Source organism: Diorhabda sublineata, chromosome 1, assembly GCF_026230105.1.
Source record: "Diorhabda sublineata isolate icDioSubl1.1 chromosome 1, icDioSubl1.1, whole genome shotgun sequence".
NCBI lineage: Eukaryota > Metazoa > Arthropoda > Insecta > Coleoptera > Chrysomelidae > Diorhabda > Diorhabda sublineata.
Window position 1 is genome coordinate 6,136,738 of NC_079474.1, and position 25,899 is coordinate 6,162,636.

At 33.4% G+C, this 25,899-nt stretch overlaps 1 protein-coding gene across 7 annotated transcripts in view; it reads right to left on the reverse strand.

Annotated features, from left to right (window-relative positions):
* Positions 1-25,899, reverse strand: part of LOC130451652 (centrosomin) — a 95,196-nt gene that overhangs the window by 14,164 nt on the left and 55,133 nt on the right. For 2 of the 7 annotated variants that reach the window (XM_056790817.1, XM_056790810.1), the window contains exons 3-8: positions 19,126-19,316; positions 16,866-17,036; positions 13,619-13,741; positions 6,678-6,987; positions 5,845-6,293; positions 5,511-5,741 (exon numbers count right to left, since the gene is read on the reverse strand). In XM_056790817.1, coding sequence (XP_056646795.1) covers positions 5,511-5,741; positions 5,845-6,293; positions 6,678-6,987; positions 13,619-13,741; positions 16,866-17,036; positions 19,126-19,316 — 1,475 coding nt within the window. The other 5 variants (XM_056790833.1, XM_056790823.1, XM_056790843.1 and 2 more) reach the window with 4 other exon arrangements.

A 25,899-nucleotide genomic window follows, 5' to 3' on the forward strand; every position in this document is an offset into this window, starting at 1 on the left:
ATTGAAGAAATATCTGGATCTTTCTAAAAATATGCTACACAAGCCTAGATTCTGTACACAAGCTAATATAGAAAATGTTTTGGACAAGAAACTTGTAGGGTTGAAGATATAGCTTCCTGGAACTGGAGTTCAACAGAACTGGAGGACTAGAAGTTGATGTTCTAGTGACCAGAGAAGTTCTGATGGGAGGCACAATGTAACTTAGAGTTGTTAATAAAACATGACCCCCCCAATATATAACATACATATTTATTTATATTCATTCAAATTTGGTAGGTTTTCCAATTTATCGTCAAAAATATTTAATATATGTATTAGATAAGAATTAAACTTTGTTTAGAGCGAAACTGGGATTTAAGAGAAGTGGTTGTTCAATTAGGTGTCCCTAAAAGATAATAAGAGTATTTAATGACAATGAGGACAAAATTTCTTAGAATATATCCATCAAACTAACTCTGGTACTCATGAAAATATGATTAGAAAGAACTTTTGATAACCCAGAAGAATTTAAAACATGCTACTGTACAAACCTACAGATAATAAGCATAATAAAACAATTGAGTTTATTTTTGAATCTAAAAATTTTGAAAAAAAGAAAAACGAGAATTTTCTAACAGCTAATTTGTTCAATAAAACCATTAATACTTGTAAACATGTCTTTTAACTTTTTATTTAGTAATAAATAAAAAACTTTAGCTTTAAATAGTAAGCTCAACTTTCTGTAATTGACAATATTGCACTTCGTGACCGGCCTATCATTTAATAATGCCGTACAGTTCAGAACTGAAGTTCTTTTAGAACTCTGATCTAAATATAACACAGATTATTCTGGGTTTTCGTCTCTTTTCTTCGCACGAGACTTCACATAGGCGTGACCGAAGCTTGTGATATATTTTTTTCAGGTCTATCACCTAAAGGAATTTTGTTTATATATATTTTCGTGTATTGAAAATAAGAATTCCGTTCATTACGCAACAGATGTGGCAAGATGTTTTTCGAAAACAGGAAACAACCGCTAAAATTGAAACTTTTTTAATCTGTTGTTCTATACATTGATAAATAGTTGTAGAAGAACGGATATTTTGAGAATTAGGTTAATAGTATATTTCTGGAGACATAATTCTTGTTTGAAAAATAAATTGTTTTAGTACAATTTATGTACGAAAAATTTCGAAATTTAAATAACTTTTTGTTTTATTCTCATTTGAACAGGAAGAGGCGAATTAAAAAACCAAAACAAAATTTATATAAACGCCACAAAATATTTGTAACAGAAACAATATTTTCCAAAAAATTTGTATAGAAGTAAATTAATTGTGATACAAGAATCCTAAAAGGACAATTTTATTATACATATTATGATGGGAGATATTATGAAGCAACAAAAAATGAGAATAACAATAGAACTAGATATTGTTAGATATGAAACAGTAAGATGAACTGGAAGGCGATAAACCAGAGACAATTACTGATGCTAGGTATTTACGAGGATGGTCCTACAAGTACCTGGCTTGACTTAGAGATGGCGGTAGTTACTCGAAAAATACCACTGAATTAGAAAGTACACAATCTATACAGCATATTTCAAGATTGAAGACAACACTTTGTTTAGTATTTGTTTGGCAGCCATTAATAGTGAACATTTTGTGAATTTGTAAACACAGAAAAAATCGCATGCAGAAATGCAAAAAGTTACTGTAGTATGTCAAGCTAACTTAGCCAAAGTAGAATTCTTCGTAATTTAATATTTTCATCCCTCAACTAAAGTATTTTATTTAATATTTATTGAAAGTTACCTTCAATTTGTTTTTTTTTCGAATAACTGATAATGGTCTTAAGAGTGGGAAATAATTTTTTATAATATATTTATAATATTTTTTAATTAGCCTGATATTTATTTTGACAGGGGTTCAAATGCACTTAGAACCTTGTCATTCCTAACATAACCATTACAACGTATAATAAATAAAATCTTTGACATAGTTTTTCTCAAAAATAACTTATGGTCAGGTAGAACCCTGTCAGTCCAATGTAGCGATTTGTTTTTAAAATATCGGTTGGGCTTGGATGTGAATTATTTATGGAAAAAAAATTAGCATTTTCTAATTATCGATGGAAAAACCAAAACAATTAGCTTTTTTTTTAAATACGTATTATTTTTGATTTCGACTTGAAAAAAATAGCTTTAATCTCGCTTTGTTTAGCTCATTAATATTGTTTTATCGGTGATTATGATTTATTTTTACATAATTTAAAAAGGTAAAAACCAATAGATGCATAATATTCAAAACAAATTTATGAATAATAGTTCTTTAAGAATAGGCAACTCTATGAACTGAAAGTGAATGGGGGAATAAAGACCATAAATAGAAATTGGGTTGTAACTCTTATTAAATCTTCGCATTCTGGCTAAATATCTGTTTAGATTGTTTCTAACCAAATAATATGGTTTCCAAATTTTTATTATCAGTGTGTATTTTGTCTACTAATTAAATAAGAGTGATTAAATGCAGGATATAGAAAATCAATTAAAAGTTAGCAAACATTTTTATAAGTAAAACACTATGATACACAAAAAAGATTCAGATGAATCTTGTATGTGGGTAGGTTAAAGAGACCAATAAAACATGCCTTTGTAGCTGATCAAGAAAATAATGATAAAAATATATAGATTATTATCATGTGATTGAGACATCAACTTTGCTTTTACCTTTTTTCAAGCAACACACTACATATGCAACTACGAATCGTTTCTTTGAATATTATCTGTTGACCTATTTTACCAATAAAAAAACTTATATAATTACTTTCTATTAAAAAAGTAATAGCAAATGATTGTTCTAAAGCAAATGTTTCATTGGACTCTTCAACATACGAGGATGGTCCCTGGCCTGGTCTAGAGATAGTGGTAGTTGTTTGAAAAATACCAATATATTGGAAAGTACACTATCTATATAGCTTATGTTTCCACTTCGAAGACGCCACGTTGTTTAGTATTTGTTTGGCAGCTATTAATAGTGAAAGTTTTCAGTGAATTTTCAAAAATGGGAAAAGTTGGATGATATGTGGGTCCATCACTTCACACCCGATATAAAAGAACAATCAAAACAATGGACTGAAAAGGGAGAACCGGCTCCAAAGAAGACAAAGAGCGTTATATCTGTAGTCAAGATCATTGTGTCGGTTTTTTGGGATGCGCGTGAGATTTTAACTAACTTTCTTGAAAAAGGAAAAACTATCAATGGAGAGTATTATGCAAACTTATTGCAAATCAAACAAAAACGGCTGCATTTGGCTAAGAAGAAATGTTTCATCAAAACAATGCACCAGTTCACACATTCGTTATTGCAATGGCCAAAATTGATGAATTGAAGTTTAAATTGCACCCTATTCGCCGGATTTAGCCACCTCGAATTATTTTCTGTTCCCAGACTTGGAAAAATGGCTCGATGTTCAAAAATTTTTCAAGGATGAAAATGTAATGTCGCAGTTAAGGACTATTTCGAGGAGCATGACGCATGACATCGCTGGGAAAAGTGTGTGGAGCTAAAGGGATATTACGTTGAAAAATAAATATTTCTTTTCAAAAATTTTGTGTTGGGACAGGTACTTATGGGACCATCCTCGTAAAGTCTTCCTCATAAAGTTATTATAATTTGTTGCATACTCATTATACATTTCTAGATTCAAATTTAAAAATGAAATTAAAAAAGTGTGAAGAGAAACGATAAGAGCGCAAGGAAGTCAAATTTAAAAGTTTTTGATTTAATTTATTTTTTATAAGGACTGCAATATTTTTGTGAATTGGTTTAAATTTGTTTATTTTAAAAATTGATAAATAATGTATTTCAAAATAAAAAAAGAGAATTTTCAATAACAGTATATAAATCAAATTAACAATAGATTATACCAAATATATAAAGCAGCATAAAACGGTATTACAGATTACGTAATGGCAGAGAAAAATTGTTTCCCAAATTTATTAAGCGATTCGCTTTAGTGTGAATAACATAGTAAATATTAGTAGTTCAAAAATACAAGCAATCAGTTGAAATTTAGAATTTGAGAAATTTGTAATACAAAATTGACCTTAACTCTAGTCACAAGTTTTTGTAGCTTTGTAGTGAAGCATATTTTATTTTGTGGTGTAAGACTGAATTTTAGTAAATAAATAAAATAGATGGATAAGTTCAGCAAGTTTAAACAGGAATAAAAATATCATAGATGTGGTAGCAAAAAATTTATACAGATTTCGTAATGGCAGAAAAAAATATTTCTCGAACTTATTGAGTAATTCATTTTAGTATGAATATTAGTAGTTCAAATGACACAAGCAACTATTATTATTAAAAATAAACAAAATTTTGAATACATTGTAATACAAAATTACCTAATCACAGGAATTTGCAGCTTTAAAATGCAACAGGTATTTTATTATGGTGTTAAAATGAATTTTTGTTAAGTAAATTAGTTATATGGATAAATTAGGTGAAAACAATAATGTTTGGTTCAATTCAAATAAGATCAGACTGCAAGTTAAAACAGGAATAAAAAAAGCATAAATGTGGTTGCAAAAAATTTATACAAATTTCATAATGGCAGAAAATCACGAACTTAATGAGTAATTCACTTTAGTATGAATATTATTCGTTCAAATGACTCAAGCAACCATTATTATCAAAAATAAAGAAATTTTTTAATTGAATAAATTATTAACAAAAATAGTTGGGTTAGTTAGGTTAGGCTGGGTTAGTTACGTTAGGCTAGGTTAGTCAGGTTAGGTTAGGTTTTTGCATAAATTTCTATACCGAGCTGTAGTCACATGATTGTATATTATTTTATGGTGTTAAACATGAAGTTTTGGACATAAATTACTTAGATAGACAAATTAAGAGCAGGCAAAAGCGACTAGTCGATTCATATAAAATCAGATTGCAATTTAAATAGGAATAATAAGAGCATAAACATGGCGATAAGAAAATAATACAAATTTTGTACTGACAGAGAAACATTTTTAACTATCCAATCAATTATCATCAAAATAAAGAAGTTTTCTGACTACGACATACGAAAAGATAAAAGAATTTTTTTTTTAATTTACTCTACTTTTCAACTTGTTCCGCATTTTTGGTTTGAGTAGTTATTGCAACTAACTTCCCACATTATATTTCACATAACAACGAACAGTAAAAAGAAATATGTTTTGGGGGGCTAAATAATCTTTTTTGGGTATTTTTTCCTCACTAAACGCGAATTAAGTTGAAAACATTAAATGAGGAGTGGATAATAGAAAAATACATTAAAAAAATGTTATACTATCAGGTATTGAGGTAATAGCATAATAGTGTCGAAACACATTAATGTTTATTTATTCTAGTTATTTATCTTTTGAATAATCATCATACTTATTCTTTGTTTACTTTACATATACAAGGTGTGAGCTTTCCAAACATTCTGCCATTACGGAATCGAAACAAAGCCAATTTATCATTTTCCTTTTGTTTATCTACCTCATTATTGGTCCTAACAGCTCTTTCTCTTAAGGGAGCAATGTCACCATCACTAGTAGGCTTAGACACCACCGACTCCAATTCTTTTTCGAGATTTTTTATCTGCATTTGATAAAGGGTTATTTCATCGTTGGCCTTATTCCTGGATTCGATCATGTTTTTTATTATCTCACATGCCTTGAATTGCTCCGTTTTCAATTTGAATAGTTTCTGCCTTTGGGTTTCGTAATCCTAAAAAAAATAACAATACGCTTAACCTCGAAAATCAACATATTATCGATTACAATAAGTCTTATGAATGAGAAATATCAAGTTTAATAATAATGATTATTACCTGTCTAAGAGACGTGAATAGACTAATAATTTTTTCTTTTCTAGAACTCTTCAACAACTCCTCAAAGTCGACATTATATTTTTCTGGCTTAGTAGACGGAGACGTTAAAGACGTAGAAGAAGTTGAAGATATTGTACTTTCGGAAGAAGAAGCTATCTGTACATGTAATGCGTTCTTTTCCGCAATTCCTGTAGGTGTTGTTGGGTCCTGAACTGAAACAGAACGACAGTCAGTATTTGATTTGTTAGATTTCAGCATCGGACTCTTAGACACCGCTAGATTTTGGTTTTTCCTTATTTCAGTCACAGCTGCATCAAATTTAGATTGGAGTTCTCGGTATTTTAATTTCAATTTTTCATTTTCTTCTTCTAGCTCAGACACTTTTGTATCATTGGCTGACTTGACTCTTTCGGTTTTTTTGTGTTCTCTTTCCAGGTCTGCCTTCATACCTAGTTAATGTAAAATTTTATTAGTACTAGCTAAGCACAAGCAGAAGCCATATTAGTGATTCAGAAACGTCTCATTTACAAATATATTATATAACGAGAAAAACTACCACATAGGAGTACTGAATAAATCGATCTATGTTATAGAATTCTCTATTGTCATCATAATTTTTTATTTCTGGGAAAAATTAGATCACAGATTAGTGAGATTTTTTATAGTTTTTAAAAATAAAGTTATGAAAGTGAAAGTTATAATTTTAAAAGCACTAATTATACATTCAATTGTAGGTTAATCGGTGAACAAGTAGGTAACTTCAGTTAGTTAAACAAAATAATTAAAATTTCAATTCGCCCATATATAAATATTGAATTAAACTTTATACATACCACTGTATTTTTTTTTAAGTTCGGCATATTGTTCTGCCAATTCCTCAAACTTCTTATTGTCGGTTACCATCTTTTTGAGGAGAGTTTGGTTCTCTTTATACATAACATCTAATTTATCTTGGAGGTCTTTCATTTGCATTGTATTAGCCGTAATTCTAGTGCTCAAAGTCTCATTTTCGTTTTGGAGGTTTTTGATTATGTCTTCTTTAGCATGCATCTCTTTCTGCATATTTTCACAACGGATTTTTAACGTTTCGGTTTGTCCAATGACGAATTGTAGCGAGGCGTTGTTCTCTTTCTCTAAATGAATCTGAAATGTAAAACAGTCTTTATCAATTTAGTAGGGGCATATAAAAACCGATGACACCCAATATATGGAATTGTATGCAGGGTAATTGTTTAGTGTGATAAAGTTTACTGTCTCCTTTGTCCTTTGAATATCAATTTTAAAATTTGAGGGGTTAGAGCCATCATTAGTCGTCACATTTTAAAATTATTTACAATTTTACAAGGTTTTCAGGAATGCTGTGCCATATTAAAGATACATTTTTCTCTCGCCGGGATAAAAAGTTAGCTTTTTAAAAGGATATGCCGGACGTAAAACTGGCCTATTTTCCCTTAAATTCTCAGTCATCCCGTAAAGTTCTGTGCGTTGCCCTGTCAAAGTTTATTAATATACAAATTTTGATTATTATTTATAGCTTAGGTTTTTTTAGCATAAAACGAATAATGAAATTCGCAACCTTGGTGATTTTGATCCAGATAATCAGTTTAGAGTTGAATCAGAGTGTACTCTAGAACCCTGGATGTAAACTTCTAAAGTGGTGGAGAATATGTGAATGGTATGCATCCTGCATGCGACCAGATTATTTATAATTCATCAAAAAGTATATTTAATGCCAAGAAATTTAAATAATAATTATAACAGAAGGATAAGGAATGCGAGTAATGTGAAATGCGACCCATTTTATGAATCAATTTTTCCTTAATGTACCGGCCAAATTTAAAACAATCAGCAATGCTCATGTTGCAACAACTAAAAATGTTTTCTTATGTATCACGTTACATGACTGGAAATATCTCCAAGACATTATAAATAATATGAAAGCAGAAAACGAGAAAATAATTATATAATATGAGAAAAAACTATGGAATTTCTGTGATAAGAAAAAATTTACCCAATATTTTATGCATATCAACATTTAGATCCATTTTTTCAATTTCTTAGACCTTTTAAATATGTTTATGTTTCTAAATCGTCTTCTGTTTCAAAATTAGTATTTTTTAAAGACAATTAAAAATTTTCCCGTGGGTCGTTCGTAGCAATCGAAAAGAGCCAATCGCATTCATTTGCGTTTTTCACGTTTGTCCCAATAAAAAATACTCTCAGCTATTTTCACCCAAAAATATAATGAAAACAAAGAGCAGTACACACTTCAAAAAGAATAACAAAATTTTTAGGTAAACGGCAGCAACGTCAAGTTTATGAATAGGGTGTAGAATGTGCTACGAACGTCAAAGGGCAAACGGCAACGGAAAGTCAAGTTTATTAATCGGCCTTAAAGTCTGTAATAAATTCCACAAAATCATCTAGCTGCATATACTCTCTTTAAATAAAATAAAAATAACTCAACGAGCCATGGAGAGGTCCGTGTTAAGGGTGACATTACGAGATACGAACGAAACGAAAAACTTATGTATAAAAACAAAAATTACGGAAGCAGTTGAACGAGTCACACATTTAAAATGGAACTAGGATGGCCACGTCGCAAAATTGTGAGATTAGATGGACGGAGAGAATACTAAAATGCGTCCCAACGATGAGGCATAAGAAAACAGAGATATCTTCCAAATGGATCCAAGACCGAGCGAAATGATCTAGGTTAAAGGAGGTTTAGGTCCAGAAGTGAACGAGGCAAACTGTTAAACGATGTTAATGACATAGCACCTTCAACAACAGAACAACAAAACTAGCTTTTGAAGAAGTCATATTTGGGAAAAAATCAATTGGACGACTTCTACTTTTTCGAGAGAAAATATTTCAAAAATTTTCATAACTTCTGGCATCGAAGATTGCATCCCTAGGGATGCAACTTGTCACCTACTCTCGATCTACTGGACAAAACTGCTAAACCCAACCAATAGCTTTGCCGACGATAGTACACTGGTGTCATCATTCAAATCAGCCGTCCCCATAAACTCAGCTAATACCCACATCCGTAGACGGCAACTGATCACCACTATCAATACCAATCTTGAAAACATTCTGGAGTGGAATGGAAGGAATCTAATTGAGTTCAATGCAGCAAGGATCCAAGGTTGCTGCTTTTATGAAGAAGGCTGGCACTACTGCACAGGATATGGTCCTGTCTGGATATAAAATATCACCAGCACCGTAAATTCGCTTTTTGAATATTGAGGTTGGGAGCAATATGTCCTGGCTTAGTTACGTGGCCGAATTCGCTACGACAGCTTCACAAAAACTTTCCTCTTCAAAACCAAAAAGCTATATACTCCGTAACAGCTTCTAAACCCTCTACAAAGCCCAGATTCTTCCATGTTTGGAATATTTCTCGCACATTTGGAGTTAAAGTCCAAGGGAAACCCTAAGAATACTCGACTCTATACAATAGAGAGCAATTCGACTTATAGGCGATGTACAGTTCACCAGAATCTTGGAGAATTTAGAACATAGAAGAAAGGTCACTGACCTGACTCTGTTTTACAGATATTACTACGGCAGATCCTCTTCCGTACTGTCCAGTATAATCCCACCTAGAATAGTATTTGTAAGATCTATTCGACATGCAGACGTGGATTATAAACATAGAGTTCGCCTGCAGACGCCCAGAACGTCAATTTATCGGGACTATTTTCTATGGCACGTCTTTCCCGAACTCTACAACCTACAGAAGGTCAAAGATTGATATTCACAGGCATCTACACGCAGCAGGCAAACAAAGATCGGGAAATAGATATACTGCTTTGACATTAAACAAAAAAAACGTTTGTTATTAAAACTAAATTCCCTAAATAATATCAACTATAGTATGAGAAAATAAAATGATGTACTAAAGCAAGCTCGATCTTCAAGACATTTAAACTTGAATTCATATCATCCTATTTCTTAAAAAAAACTCTAACTATTTAGTTGATAGAGAACTACCAAATATATAATTGCAGCTATTGAAAAAGCATAAACTATACACAGAAAAAATTATGGATTGATAAAATATTCAAAGAAAAATAAACAAAAATTATATCAATAAAAAAAACTGGACTTCAAAATTTAAAACACCATACCACATGAACTATCTCACCATATATCAATCATTTTACGGGTACTGTAAAGTGTCTGTTAAATGGAAAAGTTACTTCCCATAGTGCAAGTGTTGTCAATCTCAGAAAAGTCACTCTTCAGTCAAACCGTCCCCGTATTAAACAATATATTGTGTTGATAACTTATGTACACAAAAGGATAAGTCACATGGAATATTTTCTATAGATCATCCCAATTCTTTTGCTCAAAACCTTATTCTGTACAATCATATGAAATATCTATATTGACCATTTCGGGTAAATGTTAAATTAGAATTATACCAACTTTAGATACACACTGTATATAATTATTTTGGTTATTATACTTACGAAACAGTATACTTAGCAATGTCTGATATACGTTTCGTTAATCAAGTTATCGTCTTCAGAGACTGAAGGTAAATTGAAACTTATAACAACGAATATATTTAATTTTTCATTCCAATGCACCCTCGAGGGAAATCTTACAATAGCAGGAAAGTTTAACCTTTAAATCATATTCCCTTTGTTGTACTCGTATATATGTAGGACTAAATACGTTTTTAGTTTACTTTAGATCTCTGAAGACGATAACTTAGTTGTCGAAACTGTCGTAAGATAGTGTTAATATCAGTTACTTATGAAATATATAGTGGTAGATTGTACTTTTTTTGTGAATATAGGAACACACTACTTTTCTAAAACCAACACCACGAAAAAAAAACAATAACAATCATTAATATAAAACTACAACTAAATGCTAGTTTAAAGTTTTGTATTAAGTTGTTTTGAAAATAAGTGATAAAGAACGAGGTAAAAAAATTACAATTATAAAAGTAGATATTGAAAAGTTGGGCGAACTATACAGAGTGATTTAGTTGGTACCAACTTAAGTTTAATTATTGATCTCAATTTTTTTTTATAATAAACTTTTATTAACAATTATTTACATTATTTTAATTAATTTGCTCGCGAGTATTAGATAACACTGGTAAACACTATTATTGTCATAAGAAAATTGTGATAATTTTCATTTGTTTTGATGTACAGTGATTCAAAAAACAATTATTATTATGTTTCAGTCACATACGGTTGTTTTGTGACAGCTGTATACGAGATCTGGTTATTTAATAACGAGACTGGTTACGAAAAAGAGTTTTATTATAAAAAGTATTCTACATTCGAATGCTCCCCTTCAATATATTCCCCTCCCCTCACCACACACCTTTCCATACTTTTGTTTCCATTGATCGAAGCAGTTCTGGAAGTCTTCTTTGGTGAGGGTCGCCATTTTTTGCTTTACCGCTTCCATCGACTTAAATCGGGTCCCTTTCAAAGCAGATCTTTTTCTAACCTTTCAAGGAAATCTGAGCAGACCAGTTGACGCAAGAGCTTTTGGTGAGGAGTCAGATTTTTTGGCGCCAACTTCGCACAAACTTTTGTCGTGGGTAATTTTTCTAATCGTTTATTTATCGGCATTTACAGCCTCGGCAATCATCCAGACGGTCACTCGACGATCTGCACGCACAATTTGGTTGATTTTGGTTACTGTTTCCCGAGTTGAAACAGTCACAGGGCGACCTGGGCGCTGGTCATCTTCTTCAGTGCTCTCTCGGCACTCACTAAAGCGCTTACAGCACTCAAAAACAGGCGCACGAGATAGAGAATTGTCTCTATAGGTCTCTTGCAACAACTTAAGCACTCAGTCGGAGTTTTTTTCAATTTAACGAGAAATTTGAGATTGATACGTTGCTCCAGTTTTTGGTCACGAGAAAAAAATATGTTCGTTTCAAACCGCTACTGCACAAATACTATAATAGTGACGGGAACATGTTTTGGGACGTTCATAGAGAAGACCTTGTATTCTTTTTCTGATCTCATTTACGTGTTTTTGTAATAACTCAATTTAGGCGACTGTATAACGATTAAATTTAACTAAATTACGTTTATTACATTGTAAATACGTCGCAAAAGTATTCTAATAACCCGAACAGTATTTGTTATGTGCGTGAATTAATTTTTACATCTCAGCGTCGAAAATATAGAATATAGTCATTTACCTTTTGTTATACCAACGATTTGGACGGAACTAAAATATCATGTAAGTGATTTTTATTTTTGTTTGATTCAAACAAAAGGCGTCACAACCAAGTCCAAACACACTGTCCAGTACCCAAACTTGTCATCGGCCAACAAACCAATCCTACATACTGCCGAACTGTCTGAGCCAAAGTCTCCAAATCAATCAGACAGTCAGGATTCTGTTTCTAGTCCGGAATTTGTTCTTGGTCAACCAGATATGGTTTTGGGGTCTAGATTGAACGACTGAAATTTATTTTCTCCCGGTAAAAAAATTTTTTATATCCGACATCGTGACGTTGAAAGGAAACCTTACTTTTCTAAATCAGATGATTTAGTCTATCGTGATACATTCCTGTAGTTGATTTTCGATTGTTGAGCTTTCTGTCTGTATTGTTTAGTTTTACTCACTCACCCCAAAACCCATCCTGTGTAGCTAAAATTGAGTCCACCCTTGATCTTTGGATGTTTATCTGCTTGTGATGTGTTTTCTTTGGAAATTAGTTTTTTAAATCCTCTAGTCTTATTGTTTTTGCATGTGTCAACGATTTGCTCGCAAGGCCAGTACGGTAGAGATGGATTGAAACTCCGAGCATGAGACAAACGATGGACATAGATGGACCTTCTGCACATCTTATTAAAAAACTGCTCCAACTTAATAGACGCGAAATCCGACTAATGACCGGACTTTTCACCGGACATGATCATTTAAGGCGCCATCTTCATACCATGGGTATTACGAATGATCCGGACTGGTACATCACAGGTTTTATGCCAAAGCGACTGATCAGCTTCTAAAGGGTCATTAGTCAAGTGTGGCACGACGGACCTATTTGAAGTTCCTTGTGCTCTACGCCCCCTTGGCCGCCCACAATGCTACTACGATCTATGTTGCTATTTTTCGTTTTTTGTAAGTAGAAGAAGACTGTGTCTTCGGCAAAATTTCCTGTTGTTGTGTACTGTGTTGCTGGTTTATCTGATGTACTCTACCCTGTGGCACCCCTGCTTGCAAAAGGAAAAAATTCGGATTTTGTTTCATGTTCATTCTGTCTTATTAGAGCAGAACAACTTCCTCTAGTTTCTAATCGAATATTCAAATTGAGGTTGCAGTTTTTGTTTCTGAAATCTATCCAACGATATTTGAAATGAACTAAAATTTATTGACAAACGGTTCCGAGTTGTGTTACTTCTACCAATGAATTGAAGTATCTTTCCAATAACTTTACCCATTTTTGAGCATTACAAGAATTTTTCTCAATGTTTGAGATGGAAGTTTCCTTAATAGATATCCTCAGAAAGATGCCATTTACATAATCGCACCACCAACTACACTTCATAATCAATTTATGGTAATTTCCAGTACCCACAATGAGTTCTAATTAAATTTTTTCTTATTTTAAATAATTTATTGGTACAGTATACCAATGTAAATATTATAATACTCAAATGTGGTAAAATTGCAACCAAGTCACTCTGTATGGTTCGAAAAAATAAGTGATAAGTACGTGAAAAAAAAAATCAAAATGGAAGTGAGAAGATGTTTCGTGATTTTATACTTTCAATACCTCATTTTCCAAAATTTTAATTCGTTGTTGTAGTTCATTTGTTGTACTATGCGTAGCTTTACTACTGCAAAATCCAGTCGTATCGGTTCTATATGAAGTTGCTTCCGAATCATTTTTAATATCCTTAAAAAACATTATTAATTATAAATTATACAGATAGACTAATATACAACAGAATTCAATATTGAACTAATAGGTGGACAAGAAGACCCAAGTTGACCGAAGAAATAAACTCGTGGTGTTATTTGACATAGAGAAAGAGCCAGTGACATATTTTGGTAATAAGAAGCTTCTGACTAAATCCTCAACAACCGTTCCACAATAGACCGCTAATCCTTTATTGCTAGTTTAGGTACGACTAATTCATCGAATAATGCATATAAAGACAAGTAGCTAAGTCGTCCACCTACATTAGTTGGTATACAACAAAAAGTGTAAAAAGTTAAAAAAAAAATGCAAGTATTGGTACTGGCCTAGATAAAGTATAAACCCGATTGATTGGATGACAAGTAACTATACTACAAGGATTGTTTGGTGAGTAGTTTTTACGTGACTCTTCATCTCATTGTTCTGCTTCCAAAATATGAAGACTCCCAGAAGTTATTTCCTAGTGTTAGCACCTTTTCCGAGGTACCTAAGCCTTATCCTGAAATGAGCAGGAAATTTTTTCTATGGCTTGCTTGCAGAATCTTCAGTTATCGTCCTGTACCATCCCTATCGTCTTAACGGGGTATTTCACGTGGCAGTGACCACCAGTTTAATGTCGTTTCTGGACATCTCGAGAAGTTTTTCTTGGCTAATATTGTTAAAAATCTTCTGTATTGTCTTATAATGGTAAGACTTCATCTTATGCTTTAACTATTTCTTCAGTTCGAAGATTGCAAGTTAAAACTATAATTTTGTTAGTTTCGTCTCCTCTGTTACTCAACCAAAGAGACCTATTCCTACCTACACCGTGGTCTACATATAGCGATAGTGACAACAGGTAATACCTTTAAGACTGCAGTTGATGTCTAATTGGACGATGTCCTCAGGCCAAAAAAATAAAGCTTGCGAAAATTATTAATTGGTCCATAATTGGTCTACTTCGAAGGAGTACTATAAATGCTAATGTCAGAAGTCACTCGAATTACTTGAGTGTAATAGGGTTTATCCTCTTGTGCTTGTTTCTTACATGAAGAAAGCTCAACTAATTATTATAAATTCTGCAGCCTTAATGGAATCACCACTTCACGACCCCATGAATATTAACCCAACAACACATTCGATACATAAAGCTATCGTTCACCATGACTTTAACTTTAAGTTAGAGGGTACAGTTTACTTTCATTTGCTAAACTAAGGGCAAGCTATGCTACATACCTAGTACCACTTGGTGAGTAGTTGCCTCTAGATGTTAGTACCAACAGTTGATTTTATTCATTTCTTTCTTATTAAATATCTAAAAACATTCTAATGGTACTTTCTTCGGGTTTAAACGATCCTGAATCATTGGAAATTTCCTTTTTCTTGTTCAAATAATCAAATAAAATACCGGACCTAATCATTTATTTCGGAAATCAAGTACGATTTCTTTTTTACTCAACATTTATAACATTTGTAGTATTTTTTTTTCGATGCATCTGTGAACTTTCTTTTAATTCTATCTTGCGCTGCTTTTATAGCAAACCCAAGACCTTAGAATATCCTCTTCAGAATAAATAGGTAAAGAACATTCAAGTACACACCAGTTAAGACAAAGTTGCAGGGGAAAGTAAATTAGCCTTATTACAACACCTACATGAATGTCCAAAAAGTTTGACACACGCATTAAAAGCCATATATAAAATAAAAACAGTCAAAAAATCTAGTCATTTTCAATTTCTACAAATATTCAACTATCTTTAGATATATACTATAGAAAAATTGGAGTTTTGAAGTTTAAGGCCGCTTGACACGGTACAAGAAATTGCATGCTTGTCGAAATATTGCACGTCGCTTGATATTAACCAAGTCTCTTTCCGCAATTGCATTATGGCGGCCACTAATAAAAATTCCAATAGTAAAAGTAAATAAAATCCTAACCTCAATTTTTGTTCAATATTTTGCGGAGGGTTTTAAAATGAGAATAATAAAAATAAGTGAGTAGCGAAGTAAAAAAATGGTCAGCGAATTGATGTCAATAATTACATCTGTTTTACTTTTGGAACCTGATGGATAGGTTGGTTGTTAAGCCAAAAAGTAACTAGATTTCTCACTAGAATTGCAGCTTGCACACAATAAAAATGACACCAAACCGCATGTGCATGCTTTTAATCAAGAAATATTGCGTCTTGCATTGCATTGCCATTTGTCTTGCATCATAAATAGCAGCCTTTAGCTGAACTTCGTCTGCGTATGCTTTTAATCAAGTAATATTGCGTCTTGCATTGCATTGCCATTTGTCTTGCATCATAAATAGCGGCCTTTAGCCGAACTTCGTCTGCGTATGCTTTTAATCAAGTAATATTGCGTCTTGCATTGCATTGCCATTTGTCTTGAATCATAAATAGCGGCCTTTAGCTGAACTTCGTCTGCGTATGCTTTTAATCAAGAAATATTGCGTCTTGCATTGCATTGCCATTTGTCTTGCATCATAAATAGCAGCCTTTAGCCGAACTTCGTCTGCGTATGCTTTTAATCAAGTAATATTGCGTCTTGCATTGCATTGCCATTTGTCTTGAATCATAAATAGCGGCCTTTAGCTGAACACGTCTGCGTATGCTTTTAATCAAGAAATATTGCGTCTTGCATTGCATTGCCATTTGTCTTGCATCATAAATAGCAGCCTTTAGCCGAACTTCGTCTGCGTATGCTTTTAATCAAGTAATATTTCGTCTTGCATTGCATTGCCATTTGTCTTGAATCATAAATAGCGGCCTTTAGCTGAACTTCGTCTGCGTATGCTTTTAATCAAGAAATATTGCGTCTTGCATTGCATTGCCATTTGTCTTGCATCATAAATAGCGGCCTTTAGCTGAACTTCGACTGCATTTGCTTTTAATCAAGAAATATTGCGTCTTGCATTGCATTGCACTTTGTCTTGCATCATGATTAGTGGCCTTTAGCTGAACTTCATATGCGTCTGCTTTTAATCAAGAAATATTGCGTCTGGCATTGCATTGCACTTCGTCTTGCATCATGTCAAGCGGCCTTTAGGAAACAAATGCCTATTACTTCTACATACAGTTTGCTAAAGTAACTAAAAATATCAATCAATGCTACGTACCTGCAACTGTACTCTGAGGTCTTCTTGTTCTTGTTTATACATGTTCAACTGGTATTCCTTCTCCGCTGCATATTTTTTGTGTTCTTCGTCTTGTAGTTCCATCGCTTTAACAGCTTGGCACAGCAGATCCTGTTTTTCCTCCATTTCTTTTTTTAAATTCGCATAGTCAACCTTAGAAAATTAATTAAGGAAATGTTTATACAGATTTACATTTTTGTTTCATTTGATTTGATTCTATCACTGCATAAGTAAAAGAAAGGAATTGTTTCAAACTGCAATATTATAGCTGTCTACCAGTTCTCGAAAATATGTCCAAAAATAGCAAAATATATATGGGGTTTAGGAGGAAAATAGTCTAAAAAAGTTTTGATATACTGTTAGGGATATAAGAGCCTGAATTTATTTTTTAACTCCAAGACACTTTATAACACAATTATAAGTATAAGATTATAAAAGCTGTAAGAAACTTATACTGATATGAATTCGAGATCCATACATTTTTGCGATTCATTGAAGGGAGTTTGTGACATAATACACAGTTCAAAATTATTAAAACTTGTAAGGAAGTTCAAATAAAGTTATGTTACAAATCTTAGTAATATGGGATCCACAAAATCATTCTAATAATTGACCTTGAGGCAGTTTATGACACAATAACATTACAAAATAAGTAAATGCTGTAAGGCATTTTAAGATTAACCATACTGGACACATTGAGGGTACGGGATCGATGAGTTTATCCTATTCATTGACATCAAGGCAGTTTTTAATTCAAAACATAGTACAGAATTATTAAAAGTTGCGAGGAACTTCAAATATACAAATAACAGAAATAAAAGATCCTCAAATTTATTCGTATTAATTTCAAGGCAGTTTGTGACACATATGTAAAAGCTGTAAAGAACGGGGTAACATTTGCGAGCTTTAAGAATATGGGATCTCTACATTTGTGCAATTCCTTGACTAAGGGAGTTTTTGACATCATTCATAATACAGAATTATTAAAGTAAGGATCTTCAAGAAACGTTATGTTACAAATTTTAGGAATGAGATCCACAAATGCATTATAATCATTGACTTTAAGGCAGTTTATGACACAATAAACAACACAAAATTATAAAAAACGGGATGGGCCAGAAAGGCTAACGATTTTACAAACTCTCTTTCGTTTGAACGTTATGAGAGGAGTCGCGATGGATCACTTCACCGGAGCGTAACGTGCATTCTGCATTAAACCTTACAAAAATGACGATTCGTGAGCTATTGTTTCGACGTGAGTTTGGTTTACATAACATAAATCAGTGTCAGAGGTAAAGTGTGATTCGATCGTGGGTCATAAAGTTCGACTCTCAATCAGAAGCCTACGGGAAGCCCAAGATCAACAAGAACAGAAGACATAATTCAACAAGGTAGAGCTTCAGTTCAACGTAATCCTGGTCTATCGACTCGCAAGCGATCAGCCGAGGTATCCAGAACATCTTTGCGTCGAATTTTGTCGAAAGATCTGGAATTACGCCAAATGATTTAATATTGAGACGAGCTTTTGTTGAAATAATGTTGGAACGCTTTCAGAGTTTCAACAATATTCTGTTCTCCGACGAAGCCCATTTTCACTTAAATGGGCATGTCAATAGACAGAATTGCCGTTACTGGGCTGCAGAGGATCCACCTGCAAAACATCCAAAGCCTCTGCATTCGTCGGAAGTAACCGTTTGGGCGGCCATATCAGCGCACGGAATTATCGTACCGTATTTCTTTCAAAATCAACAGGGGCAATCTGTCACTGTAAAATGTGAACGATGCGTAGCCATGTTAAGGGATTTTTTCTTTCCGCAACTGCAACAATTTGAAGCCTATAATCGTACCACAAGGTTTCAACAAGATGGCGCGATATGTCATGTTTCTAATGCCTCTTTGACGGTCATTAACCAGATGTTTGCTGGGAAACTGATATCTCGCCGAGGTGACATTGCATTGCATTTTTATAAATTCGCAAAACTTTCTGGCCCACCACCCTGTATTACAAAAGCTATGAGAAACTTTAGGAAACTTTAAGAAAAATTTCACAGCAAAGCAACTTCAAGAAAATTTAAATTGCAAACCTTTACGAATATGGGATTTCTATGTTTGTTTTATTCATTAACTTTAATGTAGCTTATGACACAATAAACAGAGCAAAATAATTTATAAAAAAATTTATAAAATATATACTATGAATAATAAGAATCTCTCTCCAATTATCAACAGGTGCACAACTTACTTGTAATTCTATATGTTTCTTAACAATATTATCCTTATCTAAAGTAAAATTGCTGCCCATCTTTTCTTCTAAAAAATATATTCTAAGTTTAAGATTAAAATTTTCTTTTTTGAGGTTGGTAAGTTGTTCTTCAAATTCTTTGACAGATCGTCCACGCATAGGTCCGCTGGGAGACCGAAGACCCATCGTATCTGAAAGAAAATTATTGTTAAATTACAACAAATTACTTGACCTCCAAAATCAGTGAAAGTTGTTCAATTGTACCACGATTTTGTTTTGAAAAATACAAATTTTTAACCCTCTTCTGAGTAAACAGAAGTTTCTTTTCTTAAGTTATTATTAAATATAATGTTCAACGTAAAGAACTGAGGAATTAAATGCTTGGCTCAATAAGAAAATATCAAAATATCCCGAACAATCCCGCAAAAATTTGGCATAGCAAATCTGCTATTATTTATTCGGGAAATTTCTATATTGCGAGATTGGCGACAAAAGCAAGGATGAATCTGACCCGCTTCAGATTGGGATCAATCAAGCTAAAGCTGCCTCCCTTGCCAAACTACTGCTCCACTGGCACGAATTTCAACTGGTGGAAGGCCTTTTAATTGGACACGGTCTTCTAATTCGCCATCTACACACTATGGGCATCGCGGACAATCCGGAATATCGCTGGCGCATAGAGGAGGAATAAACCGCACACCACGTCAAGTGACGTCAAAAGGTTCAAGTAAAGGTGCCTGGTTGGCTTTTCAAAAGATATCGGCCTTTGAAATTTCAAAGGGGGAACGACGCACCTATCAGAAAGCATATGTGCTCAACTGTCCTTGACAATTTTACTATGAACTATGAAGAAATGGGAAACTTTCGAGAAACTTTACAAAAATTTTGGAAAAAATATATTTATTTTTTATCGTAATCTCCTTTTAGCTCCATACACTTTTCCCAGCGATGTTCATTAAGTTCATTGTTAAAAAAGCTTTGACCACCGAGCCACGGACGTGTTAGCTGCTGCATTGTTTTGATGCAAAAAATACTTTATTAGTCAAATGCGCCTGCTTTCTTCGCTCAAACGTTGCAATAAATTCGCATAATACTTGCCATTAATAGTTTTTCCATTTTCAAGATAGACAGATAAATTTATCCCACGCGCATCGCAAAAAACCGACGCCATGAGCTTGCCTAGAGATGGATGGTCTTTGCCATCCTTGGAGCCGGTTCTCCCTTCTCAATCCATTGTTTTGATTGTTCTTTCACGTTACACCCATGTTTATGGAACGGTGCAAATATTCGATAATATTTCTGTGAAACGTTGCCAAATACTCGATGGAAACATCTTCATGACACTGTTTTTGTTCCATTGGGAGCAAACGCGTCACCCATCTTGCGCACAACTTACTCATGTCCAAATTTTCAGTTAATATGCGATGTACCGCACTTTTTGAAATGCCTAATATCTCAGCTAGCTCGCGCACTTTTCAGTCGAGGATCAACCAGTACATTTCTGGATTTGTCACCTCATTTGGTTGACCACTGCGATGCTGATCGTCGCAGGTCGTACGGCCTCGTTTAAATTCTGCTGTACAATATTTTACTGTTGATAACGACGGAGCAGTCTCACCCAGAGTATAATCTAATTCAGCTTTTATATTGGTTAGGCTAACGCATTTCAAATAAAAATATTGTATCAAATAACGATGACCTATTTTTTCCATATTTACAACTATTGATGGTTGCCAAACAAATACTAAACAACGTAACGTCTTCAAACTTGAAGCATTGTGTACTTCAGTGGTATTTTTCGAGCCGCTATTTCTAGTTCAGGTCAGGTACTTATGGGACCATCCTAATAGTTGGAATTTCTGGAAACGTGTTGGTGATATTTATACTGTTTACTGGTACAACTATACCCTCACTCATAATTAGACTACCTGAGATGAGTTTCAATAACCAAGTAAAGTTTATCTTCGACCTTTGAAGACCAAAATTTGGTTATCGAAGCACGCGTGTAATTATGTAGTGGTAGCAGTAAAAAGTGCGTCCAATATGTCGTTCATGATACAACTATTGTGATACCACCAAGTGATGTCTTCCTCTTTCTTTTTAGTGTGGCGCAGTGGACTGTGACGCATCGCGTTTTCGCTGTTGAACATTCGACACCTGGTTGCAACACAATACTTGGTTGGGTTGCATATTTTCGTACAACTGGATCAGTTATGAAGCAGAAATAGTCTGGTCATCCACGCAGAGCGCGACCTTTACAATATGTCGACAGAGTTAGGGCGTCGGTTCTTCCAAGTCCACGCTACTCCACTAGGTGGCGCGCTCCAATTCTGAACGGTAATTGTCAAGAATAATAGAAAACCTCGAAGAAAGACTTTTGATGTGTATCGACGTAGAAGGACGCCATCTGTATGAAGTAATCTCCTAAAAGTGATCAGTTCACTAAAAACAGTGCATATCGATATTCCAATGAACAAAGTAATAAATTGGATAATCTAAACATTGTATTCATGTGAGTCCATTCTGTATGTAATTGATATAAAGCAAATTATATTGGTTTGAAATTCATGCGTTCTTTTTGGTCCACCTTCTAATTGGTACTCTTTTAATTTTTTTTCTTCGAATGTATACGTTCTCGGAAGACCATTAAGACATAATTTTTTAATAAAACTCAAAGCTCGGAATTTATCTCTTTATCTTTACTTGAATTTGAAAAATTTTAGTGAAATCACCGTTTAGTAGTGATATATCCTAAGAGGGTAGGCTAAAGAAATTTTGTAAGAAATTATAATTAAGAAATAAATCGGAAAAAAATTACCGGTTTCATCTGTGTCTGATTCTGCATCGTCAAAAGATGTTTGCGAACTGTAAATTGATAGTTTTGACGGGTTCGTGTCTGGTCCATTACTCAATTCCATTCCGTCGAATTATAATTTGGAATGATTCAACGTAGAGCATATTAAAAATATTCGATAGCCACAAACAACTAACAAAAAATAGCTTTTCTCATCAAATCGTTAAATGAAATTTTGGATAAGTTAAAAAATACCAAACAAAAAACTTCTTCGACTGCCACAAACGTGTAATTTTTGAGTGAATAGATTTTTTCGAATTGATGAAGTCTGTCAAATGTGACGTTTCTGCTTGTTTACTAACTTGATTACTTACAAATCATACAGTATAAAAACTGACGTATGTCATGTCACATTTGAATAACGTCACCAAAATTTGAAAGTATGCAGACTAAAGAGGTTTTTCCTTTGGAGAAGTGCAAGCCTGTGGAAAAAAGCTGCCAAGGCACGTCTTTCTCGATAACTACAACTTACAGATGTTCAATATCTCCACACGGTAGGAACCACTCGAATTACTTGACTGTAATAGTGTGTACCCTCTGGTGCTTGCTTTTTACATAAAAAAAACTATACTCCTGAAGCGAAAAAACACTCGAAACAGGGCGATTGTGCTCCAGAAAAGACAAAGACAACCCTCGTAATCCCTACCGTACATTATTGGAAGAGCAAGAGGTGCTATTTGAAATTTTTTATGGTAGATTATTTATTAAGGATAATCCACTAAACTGCAACGATCCGTTTCTTATTGCCCGAAACTGTATATTGCATGTTTCTTTAAAAATCATATTCGTAACGTTCCACTAACAAATTTTATAGTGGGAAGATGGAAAAAAGCCAAGAAATTTACGTGCCAACAAACATTCTTTCGTTTCAGATCTACGCAGTATTTTCAAAAAGATCAATTTAAAATCTTGTAATCTATTTACATCGTTGTCAATAAAAAAATAAACCCGAAGTAAAAACATACTATTTGCACTTTTCGATTCGCACGCGCGAGTAGGACGAGATAGATATTTATCATTCTTATAGAAGTAGTTTTCTTACTCCCTCTGAAAAACATAATATAGTTCATATCAGGGGTGTCCAGCGGGTTGATCGCGACTATTAGCTCAGTCGATCGTAGAAAGGCAGACAATATAAATACTTACAGTTTGGCAAATACAGAGTTAACGTCGAAAACATACGAGAGGCATGAAGTTAAAATGTATATAAAAAGTAATCGGATAACAAAGGCGAATTAGTAGTAAATCAATCAAAGTACTAAATTCTGTACCTCAGAATAAAATATATATTTGGTATCCAGTCAAAACAATGACACATTAGAACTGACAATAGTGGTCAAGTGTATTTCCATGAGGGATCGTACTAATCCCTACTACCATCATCCAGTAACGCGCACTTTCATTCCCGTATTTGCCAAAGTGTAGACTTTCTCTGGTGACACCACTTCATAAAGAGCTCGTACTGTTTTTCGTAACTTGCACGAAATTTATACGGCAACGAATTAAGACCGACCGCATTGCATTCTTCGGTGAGATCAGGTGGCGTGGATTCTAGTAACTCTTCATCGCTGATGTTTTCTTTTTCATCATCATTCATATTCATTAATTTAGACAAAACAAATAATTTCAGAAAATTAAAAATTTAAGGTTATGCAAAATCATCGAAGTGAAACTGTCAACTGTCAACATTCAAGTGGCAGAGCGTCCCGAAAGTGTTTTGCAGTACAGAACTGTCACTTTCACTACATGGAACACTCAAAACGCAACTTTCGGTATGTAAATGAATACAGAACGAATAACTTTCAGATGGCGTCGTCTTAAAAAGCAATTTGCAAACATTGAAATCACAATTAATAATCAAAGAAAACATGTTAATCACACTCGATACTATTTTTTATAAAAACTGCGTCGTCAATAACCAAAGAGAGAATGATTTAAAGAAAGTACTTTAGAATTAGATACTAGTCTTAGAAGTTAGGACATATTTGAATTGAGGCGTGGAAATTTTCATATATGAAAACAGACATTGCTTATGAGACACTTCTGTATGTCAAATAGACATCAGAAACCTAGCTTAAGTGTTGTCAAGTCACGGTTCCTTTAAACTACCCACGGATGTTACGAGAGAGATCCTTTTTCTATCCGATCATCATTATTCAGCTTGTTTCTTACCCTCATTAAAAATCATGTGATTGACCTATCAATATTAATAAGGAACGATTACGTTCTAAATATTTAATATTGTCCAACGGCGGCAGACTAAATAAAAATGCACTGGTTCATTTGACCTCTAACCAACACAATATCGCGTTTTAAGTGACGACAACGGTCAATGATATTTATATGTATATACTAACATCGTCAGTACTTATGAATGATAATATACAATTGTTAATATCCAGTGGTAGGCTGAAATCATGAATAAAAATAATAAAAATTGAGTAAACTTTGTTGAAAAACACACTTTATTGGAAATGTACTAATAATTAAAAGCTGATGAAACTTATCCTTTTTTTAAATGGGATCGCACGTCTCTATGGATCTAATAATATCCTCTTGATATTATAGTCCGGTCAAATTAGACCAAAAAATAAGAGTGAAGTTACATCAAATCATAATAAGCTGAAAATCAGTGAAATCGTTCAATATTTGATAATAAACAAAATGTTTTTTTCGATTTTCAGCAAAACGGTAAGTTTTATCATAAAAATACCTCAGACAAAAATTGTAGATAAAATTATCTATAAAAAATGTATACTTTTTTTCCTACGAGCAACCGTTTCTGAGATATAACGATTCAAAAAGTTGTAAAAGTTGTAATCGTCATAACATGCATGAGTACGCCATGTATATAGTGCTTTTCAGATAAAAGTATCCACCTTTAATAACTTGTGTAATACTGGTATTTAGAAAAAATCCAAAAACACGTCAATTTATGTTGGAAGGGGCAAGCATTATGGCTTATTTAAACTTACTGGAAAAGCCATCCCTTCACCCCTAGCAGCATCCCCTTTATTTTTTTAAATTACTTGTCATATTTTTTATGTAAAATTTGGATACTCCTCTTTGAGCTGATTTCAAAAATGTATAATACTTGTAGGTTAAAGTGGTTAGTTTATGAGATAAACAATTTTTCTTTTAAGAGCACAAATTTTACTTATTATTTACTTTCACCTTATTTGCCTGTACTAAAATGGGTTGTACAACAGTTCAAACTCTTTAATCTTTTTAACCGTGCTATTTATTCTACTTAAAAAATCCAAACAACAAAAAACTGTACTTTTTATTGAAGTTTGACATTGTCAACTAGAATTTGTAGTCACTATGGATAGTGTAATTTGATAAATTTATTTTGTTTCTCTGAAATGGTTTACTCTTTGCAAGAAAGAATTGAAATTGTAGGTTTATACTACCAAAATAATAATTGTGCAAGAGCTGCTGCTAGAATATTTAACGAATTACATGACGGAAGACATGCAACTCATAAGTATGTAATTCAACTGATGGAGAAATTTACCACAACATGGTCTGTTTGCAATAAAGTGCATAAGCGAGAGGGACTCGTAAATAACGAAACAATCCAAGTGGCAATTTTAGGGCAAGTCAGCTTAGAGGCTCAACAACCCCAATCGTTGTCAACAATAACAATAATCCACAATTGTTAAACAATATTTGCTTTTATGATGAATGCTCATGGTCATTAAATGGCTTAGTAAGTAGGCATAATTGTAGATATTGGGCTGAAAGTGATCCACATATTATGCGTGAATTCCATACACAACATCCCCAAAAGTTAAACGTTTGGTGTGGTATCCTAGGTGACCACATTGTCGGACCTTTCTTCATCAACGGAAATTTAAATGGTGAATCATATCTTGAGTTACTCAGGGAAGGGGTTGACCCACGTATTACAACAATAA